The sequence below is a fragment of the Charadrius vociferus genome, unplaced genomic scaffold (assembly GCF_000708025.1).
Source record: "Charadrius vociferus isolate BGI_N301 unplaced genomic scaffold, ASM70802v2 scaffold16, whole genome shotgun sequence".
Classification (NCBI taxonomy): domain Eukaryota; kingdom Metazoa; phylum Chordata; class Aves; order Charadriiformes; family Charadriidae; genus Charadrius; species Charadrius vociferus.
The window spans coordinates 282,218-303,318 of record NW_009649167.1 but is presented as its reverse complement, the minus strand read 5'-3'; the positions used below and the strand labels follow the sequence as shown (position 1 = coordinate 303,318).

The following is a 21,101-nucleotide window of genomic DNA, read 5'->3' as shown; positions in this document are numbered from 1 at the left end:
CGCAGCCAGGCCGGTGCTGGAGGAGCAGCGCCTGCCGCCCCCGGCTCTGCCGTGCGGCCCGCCTCTGCCGGGGGGTCGCTGGCCTGCGTGCTTTGTCACCTCAGCGCCCAGAAAGAGGTGGTCGCGCAGGCGAAACCTATCAGTTTCCCCCATCTGTAAGTTCTGCCGTATATGCCTTCTTTTTCCATTTAGAAATTTATTGTACAGGTGGAGCCTGAGGCCTTGAGTTACTTGGTTGAGTCTTCTGGATGTTTGGCAGGTTAGGTGAAGTGGTAATTTAGTGCTACAAGCGCCAGCCTGGTGAATCACGTGTGCCTGCTTGGGTTCAATGCTTACCACTAGTTCTTTACAGAAATATGACAGACCTATGCCTATGCCATTCAAGAGGCACGACTGTCACATAGATTGCACTTTCGCAGTACATACTTGCTCTGTCCTTCCCAAGAATGCAGGTGGAGATGCTTTCGCATGTAACTTCACTGTCCCAAAGGATAGTCGGAGCAAGTCTTAGTCGGAGCAAGCAAAGATTAGCAAGAAGGGAGGTTGTCACTGGCACAGGCTGCCCAGGGTGGTTCTGGAGTCCCCTTCTCTGGAGATTTTTAAGACCCGCCTGGATGCAGTCCTGAGTAATGTGCTCGAGGCAATTCTGCTTTAGCAGGGGAGTTGGACTAGATGATCTCTAGAGGTCCCTTCCAACTCTGAAAATTCTGTGATTCTGTGATATTCCTGTCTGGGACAGTCACAGAGCAGCATCCTCCATCATTAGATAGTTGTGCAGAACGTGTTCACACGCTTGCTGTTTTCATTCTGCATCAGAATACTTTACTCTGCTTAAAGACCACCGAAGATGAGCTAATAAAGCAACTTTTTTATTCCAACCCTGGTTTTGAGTGGATTTAGAGTAACATTTTTGGATAGATGAGGGATGGAATCCCCAATTCATATGATGTCATTCTGGCTTTCTAATTTACAAAGAAGAGGAACTGAGAAGCTGGAGGCGTACATAAAACGTGTATATCTTGACGGGAGGAGAGACCGTAGTACCCACAACATTGTTCCACCAGTTCTGAGGAAGAGGGATAGTTGCTTGGCCGTGTTTTTCCCTCTTCTGACATTAGTGCTATCTTCCAAGTAGTAAAGTCAAATGCAAACAGTAAAGTATTGGTTTAGACATTTGGAGACTGGGGATGGCAGAATTCTCTTCCTTTGGATAGTAGGTGAGAAAGTGCCCAGAGTAACACCTTTTTTGGTCAGTTTTGCAAGTGAATGTGAGATGATAAAGGTTACTTACATATCTTCCTTTAATACTACCTACAGATCCTTTTCAGATAAAGAAAATAACCTGCATTTCTTGTCCAGAATGAGGTATCTGTGACATTTTATTAATATTTACTCCTAGAAACTTGAAATGTTTGCGGAAAGCAGTAGAATAAACCCTCTAGTAGGAAAAACTCTTTCTTATTTGGTACCGCATTTGTTTGGGGGGGGGGGGAATTTGCTGAATGAACTACTTGGCACTTGTTTTATAATAAAATGACTATTGCTTTTTATTGCATTCTATTTAGACTTCAGCAATACAAAGGAAAATCCAAGTAATGCTAACTAACAGATGGATAATGGCATGACTGTGTGTTGTGGTGGTCAGTGCTGTCTTGCTTTGTTTTTAATTGCTCTCTCAGAATCTTTCTGGAACCTATTGGCTCATTCTTAGATTGCAGTCTATTTGAGGGCAGGATTGCTTTTTTTGTGTTTATTTTTAGAAAACATGCTTGGTCCCTAGCAAAGGTCTTTAGTTGTTCCAAAATCAAAACCAGACAGATTGCAAATTTAATTTTAAGTCTTACTTGGCTAATACCAAATTATAAATGCCATCCAGCATCTGTTTGATTGGTGTTAAATGAATTAGTTGAGTTCAGTTCATGTCACAGAAAATAATCCTTGTGATTGAATTATGTGCATTTTTGTTGGTCATACTGGTAATGATGTCAGGCATCAGTTTGTGCGTTGGAAATTAGCGTGTGTTTATGCTGTAGAAGAGATTTGTAACACTTGGCAGGATCATATAGGTCAATAGAGAGCAGAGGTTGTTAATGTGATTCATTTTGCAAATATTCACATTTTAAGTGTGGTGTGTAAATTATTTAAGATATATCATAAAATCTGACTGCTAGACTGGTATAGCACTAATGCATTTCTTTGCTAAAGATGTGCAACAACGTGGCAATTTTGTTTAAACAAGACTTCCAGTAGGTGATGTCTGCTTCTGTGCTGGTTGAGTACATTTCAGTTGTGACCATGGAAGGTCTGAGGATGCATGGATCATAGAATGGTTTAGGTTGGAAAAGGACCTTAAAGATTATCTAGTTCCAACCCCCCTGCCATGGGCAGGGGAACCTGCCACTAGACCAGGTTGCTCAAAGCCCCATCCAGTCTGGCCTTAAACACCTCCAGGGATGGGGCCTCCACAACTTCTCTGGGCAACCTAGGCCTATAACATAAGCCTGAAAGACTTCTACTTTATTCTTTACTTTAAAAATGTGCATGCTGATAATGGTTTAATTTTTTTTTCTAAGATGCTTCATGCTGAAAATAGAGTAAAGCTCTTGGAGTGTCAGGATGAAATCACAATTGAACCATGTTCTAAAAAAATGAAGTCAACAGAAGGTGCTTTCCAGAAACTCTCTCATGATGATAATGAAGGTATTCAAGAGGAAGTGGACACTGAGAGAGCATCAAATGATTTGGTACCAGTGTATGCTTCAGATAACCAAAGGCAACATGAAATGCAGAAGCAAGAGAAAATACCTACTAGTGTCTTGGGAACACTGAATGAAATGTTCCCTGAAAATAATCTATTGCTCAGCCAGCCAATTGATTCAGAAACTGTGCAGAATGTAAATCCTTCATTTGCATCAATAAATGACACGGAAGTTGAAGAAAAGAAAGACCCTTTTATTACAAATAATGCTGGTGAAGATAATATTAGAAATAGCAGTACAGCATTCTCAGTAAGTAGAAATGCATCAGATGAAGAGTTTTTTACAAGCAAAGAATTTATTGGACCGATTTACAAGCCTGACAGAAGTAACAAACAGGACAAATCTGGGAGTTGTGATGAATGTAGAGGCAGTGGGGAAGATCAGAAAGAATTGCATGAAAACAGAGCTAAAAGAAAGGAAGCAAAGAAGTTGCAGACTGTTTCTTCTGCTGTACCGGAAATAGATGATGAACTGGACCAGTTCTATAAAGAAATTCACCAGCTGGAAAATGAAAATTTAGATACTAATTTTCAGGAAAAAGAAACTGAAACTTCTCAGGAACAATATTCTCCATATAACTGTAGTCAAACCTCACAAGAGGATTATCAACGCGTATTGTTGGGCAGCCCACAACCATTTTATGAGAATGGACAGTGTTTCTTTGGGGAACAGAACAGTGAGAAAACAAGCAATGAGCAGCCGTTTGTTGTGGAAACAAGTGGCTGGAAAACTGAAAATCCCTTTGCTGGACAAGTAGATTCTAAATATTGGAACTACTCAGTGCCTGAATTCAGACCCGCTTGGCAGTCAACAGAGTCCTTCGTAGTACCTCAGGGACCTCTTGCTCCTAGATTCAACCACCAGTCGCATTTTCAGATACTTAATTCCCCACCACAAAAAACAAATGCTCTCCCTTCTCACAATGGTGAACTTGCTTACAAAAATTATCATTGTTACCATGGAAATACCGACATCAACAGTCATGGTCCATTGCTCGATCAAAGTACCAACTATGCTGGTCATAGAGATTTCCATACTACTCAGGTCTTCAGAAATGGAAATAATGACCGGAACGGACTCCAAAATAATGGTTTCTGTGAAACCAGAGAAGAATGTTGGAAGGATCCAAAAGCTGACAATGCAGAAGGAATGCACAGCTTTTCTTCCTTGCAGTTACCTGAAGAAAGATTCAGTTGTTCACAGAAATTGCTCCTAATCTTAAGAGGCCTACCTGGTTCAGGGAAATCAACACTTTCTCGGTAAGTAAAGACTTGAAGCTTGAGAAGCTTATTCAAATCAAAATTGTTAAGAATTTTTTAAAAAATAATCTGTTAGCACTTGGCAAACTGTTATTTGTAAATTAGGCTATTAAAATGCAGTAATTTTAGTTAATGAGGACAAATGACAGTAAATATTAAAAACATTTGCTTGGTTTGTTTGTCTTTAGAGTTTTGATGAACAGGAGCTGTTTTGTGTGAAATTTAAAATGTTCTGTATCCATTAAATTGTATAATCTTTTATTCTGAAACTTTCAGGTGTACTAGTATGTGATGGTCTGCCTCTTTTTTAATTCTTGTTTCTTCATTAAAAAAAAAAAAAAAATTGGTCAAATCTAACAGCATTAATATGACTGCAGCAGAAGTACTTTTTTTGTGCCCATGCAAAAATCTTCAGACCATTAGAAGAATTTTGCTACTCTGAAAATACTTAGGTTTTGTTTTCAGTACTACCCTCCTAGTAAAAAAGTACTCTGCTTGTTACTGACTGGGAGGTGAGGTCAGAAGCCTTGATAATTTCAAATTATGCTACATTTATCACTGCCCTCATTCACAAAGGCAGTTGTTTCCTCAGAGTGAATTCTGGTCAGTAAAGAATGATTTGTCTATTGCAAAACCCAAATTGACTCTTCCCCATTACCTTCATTTCCTTCACGTTTGGAACTAGGTTCCAAGAGGATGCCCTCCATTGTCTTTCCAGGAACTGAGGTTGAGCAGCCTTCAGTTCCTTGGGTCCTTGTCTTTACTTGCCTTAAATATGAGCATAACATTGGCAGTTTTCTGGTCATTGGGAAGCTCCCTTCATCTCAAGTTGTTCCCTGCGTTCACCTGACCTAGACAATCGCAGCCTTCCAAGGCTCATTCGAGTTCCAGTCTCTTTATCCATCTATTTCCAGTTTTGTTTTCCTGTTCCTGTCCAACCATGGCTTTTGGTCTGTGCTTACTAGCTCCAAGTCTGAGCGGATTTCTCAGATCTTTCTCCCCCCACTTCTTTCCCAGATTCATCTTGTCCCTGTTTCAGTTGGTGGTATTCTCTTATTCCCAGCTTCACTGTACCAATTTCTTCCTGGCATTTCAGTCTTTGCCTTGTCCTTATTTCCTAGTTCTGCTGCTGCTACCAAGTTGCTTGTTCCAGTGTTTGTACCACTATGCTTCTCACATCTTTCCTATTTTAGGCCAATTTTGTTCCTTCTCTTGCCATTCTTAAGATTATGTTGTGAGAAATGTTTTCTCACAGTGCAGTATTGGTACTGAGTCAGTTGCCTGCCACTGCAAGAATGCTCTGTTTGGGAATGGGCTTACTGCAGTGAGAATCCTTGCATTTTCTGCTCTACTTTAAACAAAAGCGAGTACTTTTTGCTATTATTTTCTATGCACATGACGTTTTAAAGTCCCACAGCTTGGACAGATTTACAAAAAAATTTTGCAGGAAAAACAAATGCGTGCACCTTGCCAGATTTCAATTCCTTAATCTAAAGCTTCTCGGAGAAAAGCTTGGGATAACAAAACATGGTATAAAAATACTGTGTTTCTTCCTTGGTTTTGGAAGCAATTGGCCATTTAGTTAGAAATTTTCTGAAACAGTTTGGCCAGACAGATATCCAGCAATGGTATCTTTAGCCCAGGTAACAAAAGTCTGCTACAATTAGAAGTAGGTGATAACGTGATCTTATAATGCTGGGAAAAGTTACAAGAAAACAGACTTGGATTATTAGGATATTTTGCTACTGAACTTGGCAGCAGTTGCAATTTTCCATTCTTCCATAAATATCCAAATATGAATTTACATAAAAAGGAACTTAATGAGGTTGAAAAAACAAATATTGGTATCGTTTAAGAAGTACATTTTGAATTAAATCCATTGTCAGGATTATATAAAGACAGTTGTCTTTGTCTGGGGCCTTTCTTCCTGAGAGGTCGATGTTCTGAGTGGAAGAGTTAGAGTTAGCATTTATAGCTGAATGTAGAAACAGTTATGTGCTGTTGTTTCTAATTAGGTACTACTTTAAACAGTATTACAAGCAATGCTTTTGAAGTATCAGTTACATAACTTAGTAATACTGCAGATTTTAAAATTATATTTCGTTATTGTCTATTTTTTTCCTCATCTCTGATATGTTAGGTATTTTAAATAGGTGAATTACTAGATTCTAAGAGATCTTCTTTATAATAAAATAATCTATCAAATTAGGCTAACCAGGATGCAGGTTGGGGGACCATTTCAGTTTTGAAGAAAATGGTTTATTGACTAGTTAAAGTGAGCATTTTGGTTTCAATGAGTTTTGTATGTCTATCTTCTATCTTCTCTTAGATCAGATAGCATCTCTGGAAAAACTAGGTGAGCTGCTTTAATTTTTATAGCTGCTTTAATTTCATTGTCCTACTATGTTCAAAGGTAGGTGTTCAGTTGCAGGGAAGGTTTAGGGTGAAAAAGCTGAATTACAGCAGTTGGATAATACTCCTACTCATTTCAGGCATGTGCACATGTTCATGCTGACTGATCTGTAATTTGACTCTCTTATTAGAAATGTATTTATCTTACTTTTTTTTTCTTTCTCCATCTCTCAAAAGTGGACTGTCATCTCTTTGTGGGTTTAGATAGTAATGATGCTTTCTTTGCATATATGTGCTTTTCATTGTTTCTGTTTCCTAGTTAATGAGCCTGGGATAAATTTTATTTCCAAATACATGTTAGAAGTATGTGAATTATTCCATATGACATCGACAAGTATGTTTGTGTTTTAAATTTTACAAGTTTAAATACTGTGACTTCTGAAAGAGGTGGTTGTCAGGCTTTTAAAATATCATGTTTTATAATTCAATTTCACAATTTAGAAACATGCTATGGTCATTGCTGTAATAATTGAAGTTTCAGTTCATAAACTTGTTACTTTGTGATAGCTTGTGTATAGGGTAAGGGTTCTGTTACTCTTGCCTCTTTGGTAGTCACTTTGCCTTCCCAAATTCTGTAGTTTTAGGATTATTCTTGCAAACATAGTTTAATATATTAAAACTGTTATATCAGTTACATAGGTTCATAAATAAATTGTGTATTCTCATCTTCAAGGAGTAATAACAACATATTTTGAGAATAAACTGTGTTGATGGGTTTGCAGGATTCCCAAACCCTCGTCATTGTGTTTCTTTATTGCTACAATTAATGATATTTGGAAGATGCAACAGAAGAATTTGAGTAAGTGAATTATTCTCCAGACCACTGACCGAACATACTCAGTTCCTAGAAATAAAAATAAAAATGAATGCCCTGTTAGTGTTGATTCATCAGTTCATATATATTCCTACAGAAACCTGATGGTCAGGCTCCTCGGAGCTGTAGGGGTGTGTCTACCTACTTATCTGGTAGAAGAATCCCACTTGTTATTTGCTATCTCTTTTATTAAGGCAGATGGTCCTTACCCTTTAAGATGTATGTATATACATGCGGTACACAAAATGAGTGTGGAGGGTGGATCCAGTTTTTCTAGCATTATTATTTGGCAAATGTAGCATACTGTAAATAAGAAAATTGGGCCACGTGTAAAGTTATGGCCAAGTAACGTAATGATTATAAATTCCTGTTAAATGTTTTATACAAGACAGGAATAGATATGAAAAATGCCATTGCTTGTGGTATATGACTTCTTTGTGCCATTTTATCTACTTAGAACGAAAACAAGCTTTAAGTCCTTCTGTGTTTTCCTAAACCAGTGTAATACATATCCCATTAAAAGATGTAGGCTGTAACAAAAATAATTATGGAACAATGTCCAAGAAAAGTGGCTGTACTTTTGGTTAATCATGCTCTGCTTTCTGAAATAGCATTGCTATTTATCCTGAGGTAACCTTAATACTCTGGAAAAGGGAGAAAGAGCAAGAAGGATAAAACCAGCTTGTACGCAGCTTTGATGATGTTACTTGGTAGTTGCATCATTAGTAGTTTCTTTTGGTCCTCAGTAATCTGAATTTTGTTGTTACAGATATCTGTATTTTAAAAGCAAAAATAACCAACAACATAGTTGTGTGACAATAAATGTCCCAGTCTTTAAACTATGATCCATAACAGGTCTGTTGTTGATGACAGGTAGCAAAACACAGCAAATTACTTGTGTAAGAATTAAACTTAAGTAGCTCTTCCTGCAGATACTTACAGGAAAGCTTGGTAACTTAGAACTAATATACATTTATTCCCCTACATTATTTGGGATTTGGCCAGTTCTTTTCTGTTCCTGCCACCTCAGCAGTACTGCATCCCACATATTGCTAGTGCAGTTTGGGTTTTGTAGCCTTTGGGTACATTGCCTACTTCTGAGCTGGAACAGTTGCCTAAATTTCCATAGGACAGTGATGTCTGAGTGTTGCAGTGGGCTATAAATGCTCTGTGGCACTAACTGGCTGTTTTCTATTTTCAAATTTAAATATGCTATAGAAAACAAAAACAGACAAGGAGGTTTTGTAACCACACTTAACCAGTAGATCAGACTTTAAACGGGATTGTACTGTTGTTTCAGTTTTACAAGGTTTTCCTTTAAACCCAATTTCCTAGGACTTTCTGAAAATAAAGTTTACATTTGGCAGAATGGGGGTTGCTCATTGGGATGGATTAATGTAGATTTGATTTGACAGAGATTCTGATGTTATTGATCAACCTGCAGTTAATGATTCCATGTAACTTTGCTATAATCAGTTTCTCTAACTCACAGGTATTTGTTGGCATGCCTGGGCAACATTTAGGATTAATTTTAGTTAAATACAAAAGTGAGCTTTATGGTGCTTCTAGAAACTTTGACTGTGGCATTTCATGACAACACAAACACAGAATTCTAGAAATGCTTAATGGGTTTTTGTAGTATTCCTGCATCACCCATTACAATGACTTCTGTAATCAATAAACATATTAATATAAAATATTACAACATAGAGTAAAAATAAATATGTTAACAGTGAACATTGCAACTGTGTCCCTTCCCCACAGTGTCTTTTATTATTTGCTGAAATGTACCTAAATTTCTCCTGTAATCTCTAATGTTGGCTGTGAAAGAAGCAGAATGTAACGCAGGTTATTCTGACCCACAAATGAAGTAAACTTCTAGCCAGTAAAATATCTATGATGTTTGGAAATGAGGGGCATAAAAGATTGGGTAACTGTGAAGTTTGCATCGCAAATCTCTGCATTTTATCCATTTATTTACAAATTTGCTTTGCTTTGGTTTGTCTGTTTGTTTTCCCCTCATAAAAATTCATAGTATTTTTGAGAGAATTTTCTGTCAGATTTTGTTGAAATTGGTCTGTTTGTCCAGAAGTCACCATGGAATGGTATTGCCTTAGGAAACAAAGCTAAACCACTCTAATCAAGTGGTTTAAGTGATTGAGACGTGATTGTTTTTCTCCTGATTTGAAGTAAAACACATGGCTTTTCTGTCACCCTGTTAGCACTAAAATAAGAATGATAGGGAAAACCAATATAATTCCCTGATAAAAACTGAGATATAAAAAAATCCTATCTTAAATGTCTTTTCATCTATTAGACTGAAACTACAGTTCTTCAGGATGTGGTAACCCATGTAGCAGCTTACTGCTGCTCAACCAGGGGAGGTCTCCATTTATAGTCACTTTTAATGTATCACCTTTTGGTGCCTTTTCTTAAATAGGCTTAACTGCTAAAGCTTCAGAAAAGCAACACAGAAAAAAAAATAGAAAAGGATTGCTTTCTTCTGAGTATGAATTCCAATGACTTACAGGACTCTGTCACCAGGGTTGGGGGAGAAAACATGGAACTGGAATAGAAGAGTATAGGATCTTGAAGGAATGCAGACACTCTTCTGTAGTCCTGACCTTCATTAGTAGGACAATTGTTTACTTTTTCCTGAAAACAGGGAAATTGCTGTAAACATTAGTAGTTTTCTTTTGCCGTTCCTGTTTGACCCACGTTGTGTGTGCAACCAGCATGGGCAAAAGTCAGAAGAGGGCGTGTTGGGAGTTTAAGGTGCTGAAAAAGGATTTAAACATTCAGTTCATTTCTGCATCCAGACTCCTCATGATCAGATTGGTTTCTGGAGGTAGTTCAAAATTAGAAATGATATGGAAAATGTTAGTAAATACATTAAATTATTATGAGGTACTAGAAGTTACAGCAATATAACCATAAATTAGATGGGTACAAACATCTCTTGGGGGTGGAGGAGAAAAAACAATACATGCAGAAATAGTAGAAAGGGGAAAATATATTGCTTTAATTTGTATTAGAATTATTGGTCGTACATAAAAGTGTACTTTTATAAACCTGTTTGAAGTTTGCAAGAAGTTCAGAAATAGAGCACAGTTAAATTTATTTTAGCTATATTCTTTATTTCTGTGTCTTTTTTTTTTTCTATCTGAAAAATAAGAGTTAAAGTATTTTTGCGTTTTCCTTTATTTAACAGTATTCTGCTTGGTCAAAGTCGTGATGGCATTGTATTCAGCACCGATGATTATTTTCGTCAACAAGATGGATATACATATAATGCTGCTCAGCTTGGTGATGCCCATGACTGGAACCAGAAGAGAGGTTTGAATGCATAAGAGGAATGCTATTAATTATGCTTATATTTAGAAAACAGAAGTAGAGCATAACGTGAATGTGTGTTAATAGTCTATATGAAAAGGAGTATATATATTTTAGTATCAGGTGTATAGGAGTATATATTTAATGTATTCTTTATATTTTTATTAATGTATATATAGACAGACATTCAATTTTGAACTTCTGGAACAGCAGAGTATCCTGATTTTTCCAGTATCTTTCCTGATCTGAGGTTCATCCAAAATTTATGGAAGAATTTTTCTGAGGAAGATTTTAGTTCACTTGTGTAGATTAACATCTTTAATAAGTCGTCTTTCTTAATACCTAGCAATGTCCTAAGGTTGGGTGTAATTGGTAAGGAAGTAGATCGCTGGGGTAAGAAGGGTAGCAGACAGATTCTTGCTCTTTCTGTAGCAGTCTTCTAAGAATCTCATTATCTGCTCCAAGGAGTGGACAAACTGAGCAACTCCATTGCCTGTGCACACAGATTACTCTCTGTGCTGCAGCGTCTCAAGCAGAAGCTTCCGTCCTGTCTAGAGGATGACTTCTTTGCATCAAAAGATACAGAGAGCCAAGAAAAAGAAATCTTATCCCCTTCCCTTCTCTCCTCACCCTAACGCAAAATTTATGATACACTGGGGAACGTTTCTGTCTGAACAGTGAAGAAATTTTTTAGAGCAATCATTAGCATATCAGTTATAAAGAGCACTTTTGAGGCTGGAGTGCAGCAATAATAAATACTTTGGATTAAGTCCCCACTAGGAGCAGAAGAGTTGATAACGTAGTAGTTTATGGATAAGAGGGCTCAACACTTGACAATTGTAAGACCACCAAACAATTCTCACTTGTTAATGGCTTCTGGCTGTTTCTGACTAGACCATAAAATCTCTTAAGTTCTGTATCACTTAGTTACACAGTGGTTTTCTGGTTTTGATAACCAGAACAGTGTATAATTTAGTTATTCAGTGATTTTGATAACAAGAACAACAGCCGTGCCATGTTGTGTAGAACATCCCCACTGTGAAACATGTGCCGGAATAGCTTTGGATTGAAGTTGTTCTCAGTTCTTACCTCCTGCTTTGACTAAATAGAGCTCTCTGACTTGAAGTTCTTCAGAAGCTCTTGTGTTTTGTTTGAGCGTGCATCCTTGAAATATATGAAATGAGAACTTCAGAGAACTTTAACTTTGTTTAATGCAACTTTATTAGTTCTCCTGGAAGCTTTGTTATAGGGGTGTTACTTTAGTATTTTGAGCTTCAGATATTTTAGTTCTTTCATCTAGTTCATCATTGTAACTTTCCTGTGAGCTTGAGTGGTATTATATTCTGAATTTTTCATTGGCAAGCTAAGGCAGAGTTGCTAAAAACATCTTCCTATTTTGGATCCCAAACTTAGCAATTTAGATATTTTCTTTAGGGTATGTAGTAGTAATTAAACTTCATATATTCAGAATAAATTTTCACTGTCTTCATATTCAGATGAGTTCATATCACTTCTGTAAATGATACCTGTAACTTTTGAAATTGGGCAGCCAGAAAATGAAGATCATGCAAAGTAGTGGCCATTTGGAAAGAGGTGGGATGATGTTCAGGAACATTCACCAAAAGAGGATCCTTCTCCCTTTGCAGTCATCCTGACTTACTCATTATTTATCTCACAATTACTTAAGAAAAAAAAAGAAAAGAGGAATGCTTGGATCATGCTGATGATCTGATACATAGCCCCGATTCAACTACAGAGCAAGTCCATCACATATGCTGAAATAGTGCACAAATGAGTATTTAAGGACAGTGTGGTAATGCATATGCCCTATAAGTGCTACACACCCTGCCTTAATTCGGGTATTTCCTAAGGTTCAGAGTTTTGCTTTGCAACCATAATGCCTTTTTTTTTCCTTTTGCACTCTTTCTATGTCTGTTAAAAGAAAGACTGAATCCTTGCTCTGGCAAGAATTTTGAAATGTGAAATTATTGTTGTGTTTGTGGCTCACATTGCTAGTACTGCTCAGGACTAACTAAAGAAATTCTTTTTTCTTGGCTTCAATATGTGGCATCAGAGCAGTTGATTTATTTTTTTTAATGGAATTCGTCTTCACAATGCTTCTGTAAAATAGATAAGGAATTATTGTTGTGTGTTTACTAATGAACTGAGGCACAAAGAAGCTGAGGAATACATTTTAGAAAGGCCTTACTTTCAATTGTAAGATGCTTTAGAGCAGTTGTAGACAGAGGTGAGGAGGTTTTTTTATGAATCTGATACTCAATCTTAAGTTGGAAATCTGCTTCTCCATCTGGCTTAGTTTCAGGCTGCAAAAAGAACCTCATTTACTGATTCATGCACAAAGTAGTTCTTTTCTAAAGATGTAGAAGTTGTGACCTTTTCTGCAAAGAATGGCAGAGGTCTTGCTTTCAAAATAAAAAGGTGAAGGAAGTTAAAACAATGAAAATTAAGGTAGCCCGTTTGTCCCAAAAGTGGGATACTCAAGTACCCTCTCTGCCAGAGTTCCTTGTGAACTTCTGGTAAGAACAGCTGAATTTCTGGTAAGAATAGCCCAACTGCTGTGCCGGTTTGTAGAATGGTGGTGGATATCAAGCTGATAAGGGTATAGAAGTTGAATTCTTCACTTCCTTGGGTAAGTCTCCTGTGTAGCATTATGTAGAAGCTGAATGTCATAATCATGCTCTCTAGATGTGCTCAAAAAAAAATGTTTGTGCAATCTTTTTTTTTCAGGGACAAATGATAGTGATGTGAGTTAAGAATCTTCTGAGAATGCTTTCTGGACTAATTGTGTAAGGGATTTAGAAGAATACCTGATCTCAAGATCAAAGTTAGGTTTAGGCATGATAGATGCTTAATTGCTTTATGAAGACTACAGCAGTCTTGGGCTTATGAAGAGATGCCATTTTAGACATTAAGGTAACATTAAAGGGTTTTCTGTGCTGTGGAGGTGATGAATCTCAGGTAGCCAACAGATTTGTATGTTTTGTCCCCTAAATTCCTCCAACAAATCTAAGTTCTGTGTTGTAATCTCTAGGATGCTTCTGCTGGGTAAGAAGTGGTATATATCTTGCTGGTCCAAAGTTAAAATAGCATGCTACTGCATAAGTGTCCTGCCAAACAAATTGCGTCATGGCTGTGCTCTGTCTGTCTTTCCATCAATAAAGATGCTAATTTGGATGTGCCTTCTCACCAGTTGCTGGTTTGTAGAATTTGAAGCAGCTTATTATTCCTAAAGCTTCTGCCCTCTTTTGGATTTGGTAGAAATTGACCAGTGAGTTGGAACAGTGTTCAAGCAGAGACAACATGGTTTTAATTTTTTATGGTTTTTTTTTTTTTTTTAATGGGTCTCAGAAGTGTTTCGGATACGTGATGTCTTTCTCTGAAGATCACCTATTTCATAGCATTTTTGTTGGAGAACTGTAATACCTAACAACAGGTCTCAGTTATGAAAGCACCATGTCTTATCCAGCAGGGCTGGTAAAACTGGAACCAGGATATGGTTTCATGTCGGGATCTCTGTATTGAGCACGCCACGGACTGTGAGCAGTTCTGTTGTGTTGTGACAACTTCTACACTTCCCATTTACTCCTTTGCATCAGTTCACCACCACCTGTTTTTTTATGCCCTTCACTTATTTTTTCTTACCTTCTTGCTTCTACTTCTTTCCATTCCTGTCTCAACCTTTCAGTGCTTTTATTCCTTTTCTTAGAACATTGTGTTTCAGTCAAACTAGATTAGTGCAAAAACCATCTGAAACAGTTTACTTACATTTACCATTTTGAGTTACATAGTTGTTTATTAACTTGCACTATTTTTCATTGCAGCAAAGCAAGCAATGGAGCAGGGAAAATCTCCAGTTATAATAGACAACACTAATACTCAAGCCTGGGAAATGAAGCCATATGTGGAAGTGGTAAGTTGTGTTGTGCGATGATATCATCTATGACAACTTTGCAGACTTACCTTCACATGTGATAAGTTGGTTTGGTTTGTCCAGAAACATTTTCCTTACTCAAGTTTCAAAAGACAGACTGCTTATTGATACAAACAGAAATTGGTATGGCAATAGTTCAGACCAGTTTAAGGATTGACTTAATCTAATCTGTTTAGCCTGGAATGAAAGCTAATATGGGTTGGGGGTAAGTGAAATTCAGCATGCTACCACCATAGTTAACTACATCTGTTACACTGGTCTATAAACTTTTTGTTACTTTTTAGGTAATAATACACATATCACACATTTTTCTTTGCTTGCTGCAGGCTCTAGAAAAGGGATACAGAGTGGAGTTCCATGAGCCCGATACTTGGTGGAAGTTTGATCCTGAAGAATTAGAAAAGTAAGGTTTATATTACGGAAATCATTGTATGTTATATATAGAGGTAGATAGACAGGTAAATACGCACACAGAAATATGTAGTATTTCTTACTGCTTTAAATCTTATCTTATTTCTTTAAATACTTAACTACTAGTATAAAATTATTTTTATTTAAATAGGCATTTTGAGATACACCTTTAAATGGAAGTGTTATGGATAAACAAACAGACAAATAAATAGCGGCCCTGTCTTGTTGGCTCCAAAAGTCGATACTAAAATTTTTTTTGGACATGAGTAGAAAAATGATTGACTCCTGTAAGAATTGCTGCCATTGTAATGAATAATTATTCTGAGAAATTTGTTGCTGCAAAACACTGACTGCAAGAAATAGGTAGAAGACAAAAAGAAATTATGCATTTTGCAAGGAGCATATAAGTGCTTTGGTTTGTCTACCTTAATAGATGTCTCAGTGTCAAAGAACAGCAGTCCTTTACTGATCAGTAGGTTAAAAAGAAGGTAAAGGTTAAAAAGAAAGCTCGTATTTTAGATTATTCTATTGCAAGATTTTGTGAAATTGTCCCCAGTCTTCCAGGATCTGACTTAGAGTACTGTTGGACATAGGTCATTGGACTTCTGGGTTGTGAGAGTGTCTGGGAAGCTGCTTATTATTCCTTGTTAATGTCGCTTGTCTCAGATGCATCTGCTTTAGGAATCTATGAGGTATCAAAACAACTTAGGGATATTTCATTGTTTGAAATGTAATGTAATATTTTCATGGTTGATCACAGAGAGTTCTCTTGCAGATTGCAATTTTATATGCTTCCGACTGACTTGGCTTATAATTGTTTCAGCTTTGTAAAGTTGCCCCTACAATGCATGAAGTATCTGTGTATAATACTTACATTACTGACTTGGACTTTACTATGTTTATAAATGTTTTAAAGTTTTCACCTTTTGCTCCTAAGCTACCACTAACTTATATTTAGAGATGGAGTCCTCTCTCTTTAAGGTGAATTCTAATACTTTTTTCTAGCTCGGGGTGCAGCACAGCCAAGTTAGGAAGCTGTCTTTGTAATCAGACATTTCTAAGATTTTTCAGTGTGAGATTTCCATTATGAGACAGACTCATTTTCCAGGAAAATTCATGTTTTCACAGTGTCTTAACAGGCAACAGGATAAACAAATATGAAGCATTGTTACCATTGAATTTTATTGTCCAGTCATTAATTGTAGGAGTTAAGTTTATATCTTTCCCAAAACCAAAGGAAAACCCCTGAACTGTGAAGTGCTGCTGCCAGTCATTAGCTTCCTAGAAATGTTTTAGCAGCTCCAGTTGCTTTAAATATTTGAATAGAGGCCCATTGTCTGGAAACATTATTTTTTGAGAATTTAGGAAAGGTGGTGATGTGAGGTTTCATTTTGTTTTTCAATTGCTTGGGAAGAGGGCTCAATTTTTAAAGGATTTGTTTTTTCCATATTTGTGTGTTTGGGAAGTAGATAATGCAGAGATGTTATTGTAGTTTGGGATTCCCCTTACAAAGTATGAGCTCAACATTTTGTGCAGAACCTGGGCAAATACTATGCTGATAATAAATCTGGGTATTTTTATTAGTTCTCTGGAGTCATACATTCTAATTCCCTCCTACACACTATCACTTAAGACACTTCATTTCTGGTAGTTGGAATGAAAAATACACTAGCTCCTACTTTAATTAGCAAAAGACCCTCCTGTATTTTGGATACATGCTCCTCGTTTATTTGTTTTTAGTGGTGCTGTCTAGGTTGTTAGTAACTTTTATCAAGTGATAAAATATGCAGATATTCTAGAAGTCAAGTGGATTTCAGAGTTTTTTCTGCCACCACTTAGTGTGTTTGAGAAATCGGTGAAAAGGCTCCCTAGGTCAACATTGATGAATTCTTGATGTCAGGAATGTTTTAGTGTGGAAAAAAACAGATGTTTTAGTGTGAAATAGGTGTCAGCGTCTTTTTCTTGCAGTGGTCCTGTGAAGTGCAAATTATCTTTAGACTCACTCATGAGTGATTTTGCGTTTAGTTTAGTTTTGTGCACATAACTTTTGTGAAAACACTTTGACTCCACAGGCATATGCTTTATGGTAGTGGTCAATACTTCTTGCATAGCATTGAGACCATTATATAAGGGATTTTGTACTTTGATATAATTTTTAGGAATTCTTGAAAATTGCTGGTGAGAGAACAAAAGAGTGGCAAAATCACTGTTTTGAGTGGTTTTTTTTCTTTAAGTGTTCAATCAGTGTTGGATGAAAAAATTACCCTCTGTCATGTTTGTATGCTTTCTGAGTAGCTGGTCAGTTGGGAACCAGAACTTTTTTTTTTAAAAAAAAGTGTACGTTTGATTTAATCTTTGGGGGAATAACAGGTATCTTGTGTATAATCTATATTTTGGGATGGATGTTGTTTTAATTTTAAAAAGGTACCTGCTGTGTAACTTCATACAGAATTGAAATGCAAACGTGTTTAATATAATTCTTTCTCCTTTGTTATGATCATAAAACTGCGATTTGGTACTGAATTCATCAAACTTGTGCTGATTCTTTTAAGTAGCAATGTCTGTGCAGGATTACTTTGTTCAGTATATTGGTGTGTAAGATTCTTCCAGTGTAGAAGCATTTAATAGTCACTGAACTTTGCCTTTATCAATAGGTTCTGTGTTCCTCCAAGCAAAACCAGCTTCCAGAGCATAACTAGCTGTTAGGAGCTTTTGCTGGTACATCTGTATTGGTTAAGGATAGATGACTTTATGCTCTTTCAACGTAGCCAAGCAGCCAACGGATGAGTTAAAACATGCTTGAATAGGAAATCCTAGGATGAAATGACACTATGCAGGAGATTTGTTTCCTTTTTTTAAATTGATTTCTATGCTTGATGCGATTTTGCTGTTGGTGATTTTATTATCCTGCTTTTTTCTTTGAGAAAAAGTACTTGCTTATTTATGAAGTGATTATACCATTCAATTGTGGATGAGTGCCCAGAGCACTTGAACTGTAATCTTTTTCTAGGAGTACTAAGATATGGAAAATATTTAATAACTTTGTGCTTTGCCCATTTGGCATGAAAGGACTTAGATGTCCTCTTCTTTTTTTTTTTTTTTCCTTTTTTTTTTTGTTATGAGAGTCAAGTGCTTTGTAGAATCCCCATATTTCTAGAGGATTGGCTTTTTTTCTGTACTGTTAACCTTGTTCATATTCCTGAATAAAATCAAAACTGTTAAGACTTGTTAACTGATAAGTTCAACATGATGCTGATCCTGGACTTCTTTAGCACAACGTGGAAATTAGTAGCATTTAAAGACTGAGCTGCTTGTGATGATCACTCTAGTGTCTGATGTTGTCTCAGGGAAGAGTGTCTGTAAGGGAAATACTTTACTTAAGCCTTTTCTTCCCAGAAAGAAAGGTGATAAAATACACCTTAAGGAGCCAGCATAATTCTGAATACTTCCGAGATGGCCAGTTCTTCTTCCATTCTGAATGTGAAACTAATGTGCTACCTGCAGTATGCTTTGAACCCTCATCAACTTGATACGTGCTTCTTTGTTGTAATAATATGCACAAACTCCAGGGGCGGAAGGAAAGGAAATCAGTCTTTAAAAATATTTCTATGTCCTCTTTCCAGTATAGTCTGTTTGTTCTCAGTATTGATTTCTCCTTTATAGAACTGAGCAAGTTGGTAAGGAGGCCCTTGCCTCTTCTGTCCCTGGCTGAAAGCACAAAGATGCAGGCATATATTCCCTATTAGCATGGCTTGAAAATAATTCATCTCGGACAACGTTTCTTGGTGATAATAATGTATTGGGTTATGATAAATTCTTGTCTACACTATCAAAACATTTTATGTCTTATGTCTGTTCTTTTAGATTCTGTTCTGTTACAGTGCTGGCAATTCTCTGGCATTCAGTTTGTGCATGAGCCTCACGGTTTTCTTTTTGGCAGAGACTGAAATTTTCTGCTAACATGGATTTTAAGATCCTATTCCATAGACACTGAGGAGATAAATACATTCTAATGTAATGTCTAATGTCTCAGGTTCTTAATAGGCCAAGTTCTCAATGAAAGTAGCTGTTCACTAAACATTGCAGGAATAGAACGATGCTTTTGGCCTCTCTTCCCTTATATGTATTTTGGTACATTTCTAAACTTACAGCAAGTATCAGTAAGAGCTAGTAGATAAAGGTATCATGAGCATGCTGTACTGGTTCAAAACCAAAATTGCTCCTTATTTTATTTAGAGACTAATTGATGAGAAAATATTGTCATTAAGTCTTGAAACCATATAGTTTGGGGGTTTTTTTTAATGCTAATTTGAATGTTGCTTTCATAAGTAGTAGTCTATAATATTTTCATCTGTCTACTCATTAGCTAGTATACTACGTAAAATCTGATGAATAAATAGAAAGCAAAGTCATTCTTGGACTATCTAGGTACCTAGTCTTGGTAAATAACATCAGATTTCTGTATGAAGAAGAAAGACTGTTGTTTTCTGTTATTTAATATATACAGTGGTGAATTGTTAAAATAAACCTTAATACAAGTTGAATACTGAGAGAATGAGAATACAGCGTAATAAAAGGGATATTTCAAATATGAAAAGAAAGAAGAAAAATTGTAAAATTAGAGGGTTTTTTTCTTAAAGACTGTAAACATATAAACATACCAGACAATTTATTTAAATTTTTATTTTTATAGGAGGAATAAACATGGGGTCACTCGTGAGAAGATTGCTCAGATGTTGGAACGATATGAATATCAAATATCCATACCTATTGTCATGAATTCAGTGGTACCTCCCCACAAAAACACACAAAGGCCACCTCTGCAGCGAAGACATAGGTGGGGAGGCAATACAGACTCATGGAATTCTTTCAGTATTTCCAGTAGCCGATAACACAGTTGCAGTCAGTAAATAAAAATCTGTTATTTACCCTTCTAAAACACATCATCACTTCCAATAAAGTAGTGGATCTTCTCTGTTTTAAATAGGCCTATTTCGAGACCATTTCCTTCTGGAGGTTGTTCCTTTAACAGACTTGCATGTAAATAAAATTGTACATTAAATGGTTTTTTAAAACTATATTTATTACAGTTGTAATAACTTGGATTTTAGTAAAATATTTAATATAGTATGACATATAGCAGAGTCTTCCTTCATAAAACTAAGACAATGGTGGTGTCATATATCAAGTAACTGTTGAGCAGTTTTTTTAAAGAGATATCTCTTAAAAGAGAATTACAGTCCCAGAAGAGGTTATTTATGTAATAACCAATTATTACCATTTAGTCTCCCTATCTTTTACGAGATTTTTTTGAAAACAATTATGCCCTGGATTGTCCTTTTGTTCTGTTTGGCATGTATTGCCAATTGGCAAAATTTTGGCATGTATTTTCTGGTTTTGGTTGTGTTTTCTGGGTTTTGGAGCTTTTTATCTCAGAAGCTCATCTGGCAGCTGAAGCAACATTCTGCCAATACAGTATTCACCAGCCTTAAACTGTGTAACCTGAATTATTTTTTTATTTGTTTGTTCTCAGCGGTAGTATATATACTATGACAGTGGCTGCACACCAACTTTTTTGTGCTAACTAAAACCCCCCAAATTTTATCACTAACACCCCAAAATTACACAGCTATGTCTTTCTGAGTCATTTTTTTTCACTTACGATAAAAATGAAGTATTAAAGCATTAGGCTGTCAAGTCCCAGTCCACAGCTGGGATGCATCAATTCAGTATAAATAGTGGACATAATTCTGTAAAACTGTGTTGCATTTGTAATTTTGGCACAGCCGATGTAATCTGTTTAGCACAAATCAAAGAATGAGCCAGCATGGAGATTGACTAATTCACTGCCCTTTTTCTCTTAAAAAAATGATGAATTTGTAAGTTTTCACTTTGCTTGCTTTCTAACAGCTTGCTGTATTAATAAAATGTATTTGTCTTCGGTGTTGTTTTAGTAGTTCAATGGAACAGTGTTTATTATTTTCAAGTTTTTTTACAAGTGAACATTATTACTAACTTGTTAGCTGAAATAACCTATGTTCAAGTCTACATTTGATTTCCTTGTGCACTGAATGAGTAAATCTTGAATAGGATGTTTTGTCAAGAACATGAGTATGTAGCTAGAAGAATTTTCATGGTTTTCTATTACTAATTTGGTATAA

General features: G+C 36.4%; 1 protein-coding gene across 1 annotated transcript; it reads left to right on the top strand.

Annotated features, from left to right (window-relative positions):
- Positions 1–2,573: 2,573 nt before the first annotated feature.
- N4BP2L2 (NEDD4 binding protein 2-like 2) lies at positions 2,574–19,996 on the top strand. Its single transcript, XM_009888387.1, has 5 exons — positions 2,574–4,018; positions 10,456–10,580; positions 14,420–14,508; positions 14,856–14,932; positions 19,634–19,996. The coding sequence occupies exons 1-5, from the start codon at positions 2,574–2,576 to the stop codon at positions 19,830–19,832; spliced, it is 1,935 nt and encodes a 644-aa protein (XP_009886689.1). The 3' UTR covers positions 19,833–19,996.
- Positions 19,997–21,101: the final 1,105 nt, after the last annotated feature.

Excerpts from the sequence above, each read along its gene's own strand:
- N4BP2L2 (XM_009888387.1), top strand. The coding sequence starts at position 2,574 with ATGCTTCATGCTGAAAATAGAGTAAAGCTCTTGGAGTGTCAGGATGAA. Across the intron at positions 10,581-14,419 it reads TGACTGGAACCAGAAGAGAG|CAAAGCAAGCAATGGAGCAG; the intron begins GTTTGAATGCAT and ends TTTTCATTGCAG. Across the intron at positions 14,933-19,633 it reads GATCCTGAAGAATTAGAAAA|GAGGAATAAACATGGGGTCA; the intron begins GTAAGGTTTATA and ends TTATTTTTATAG.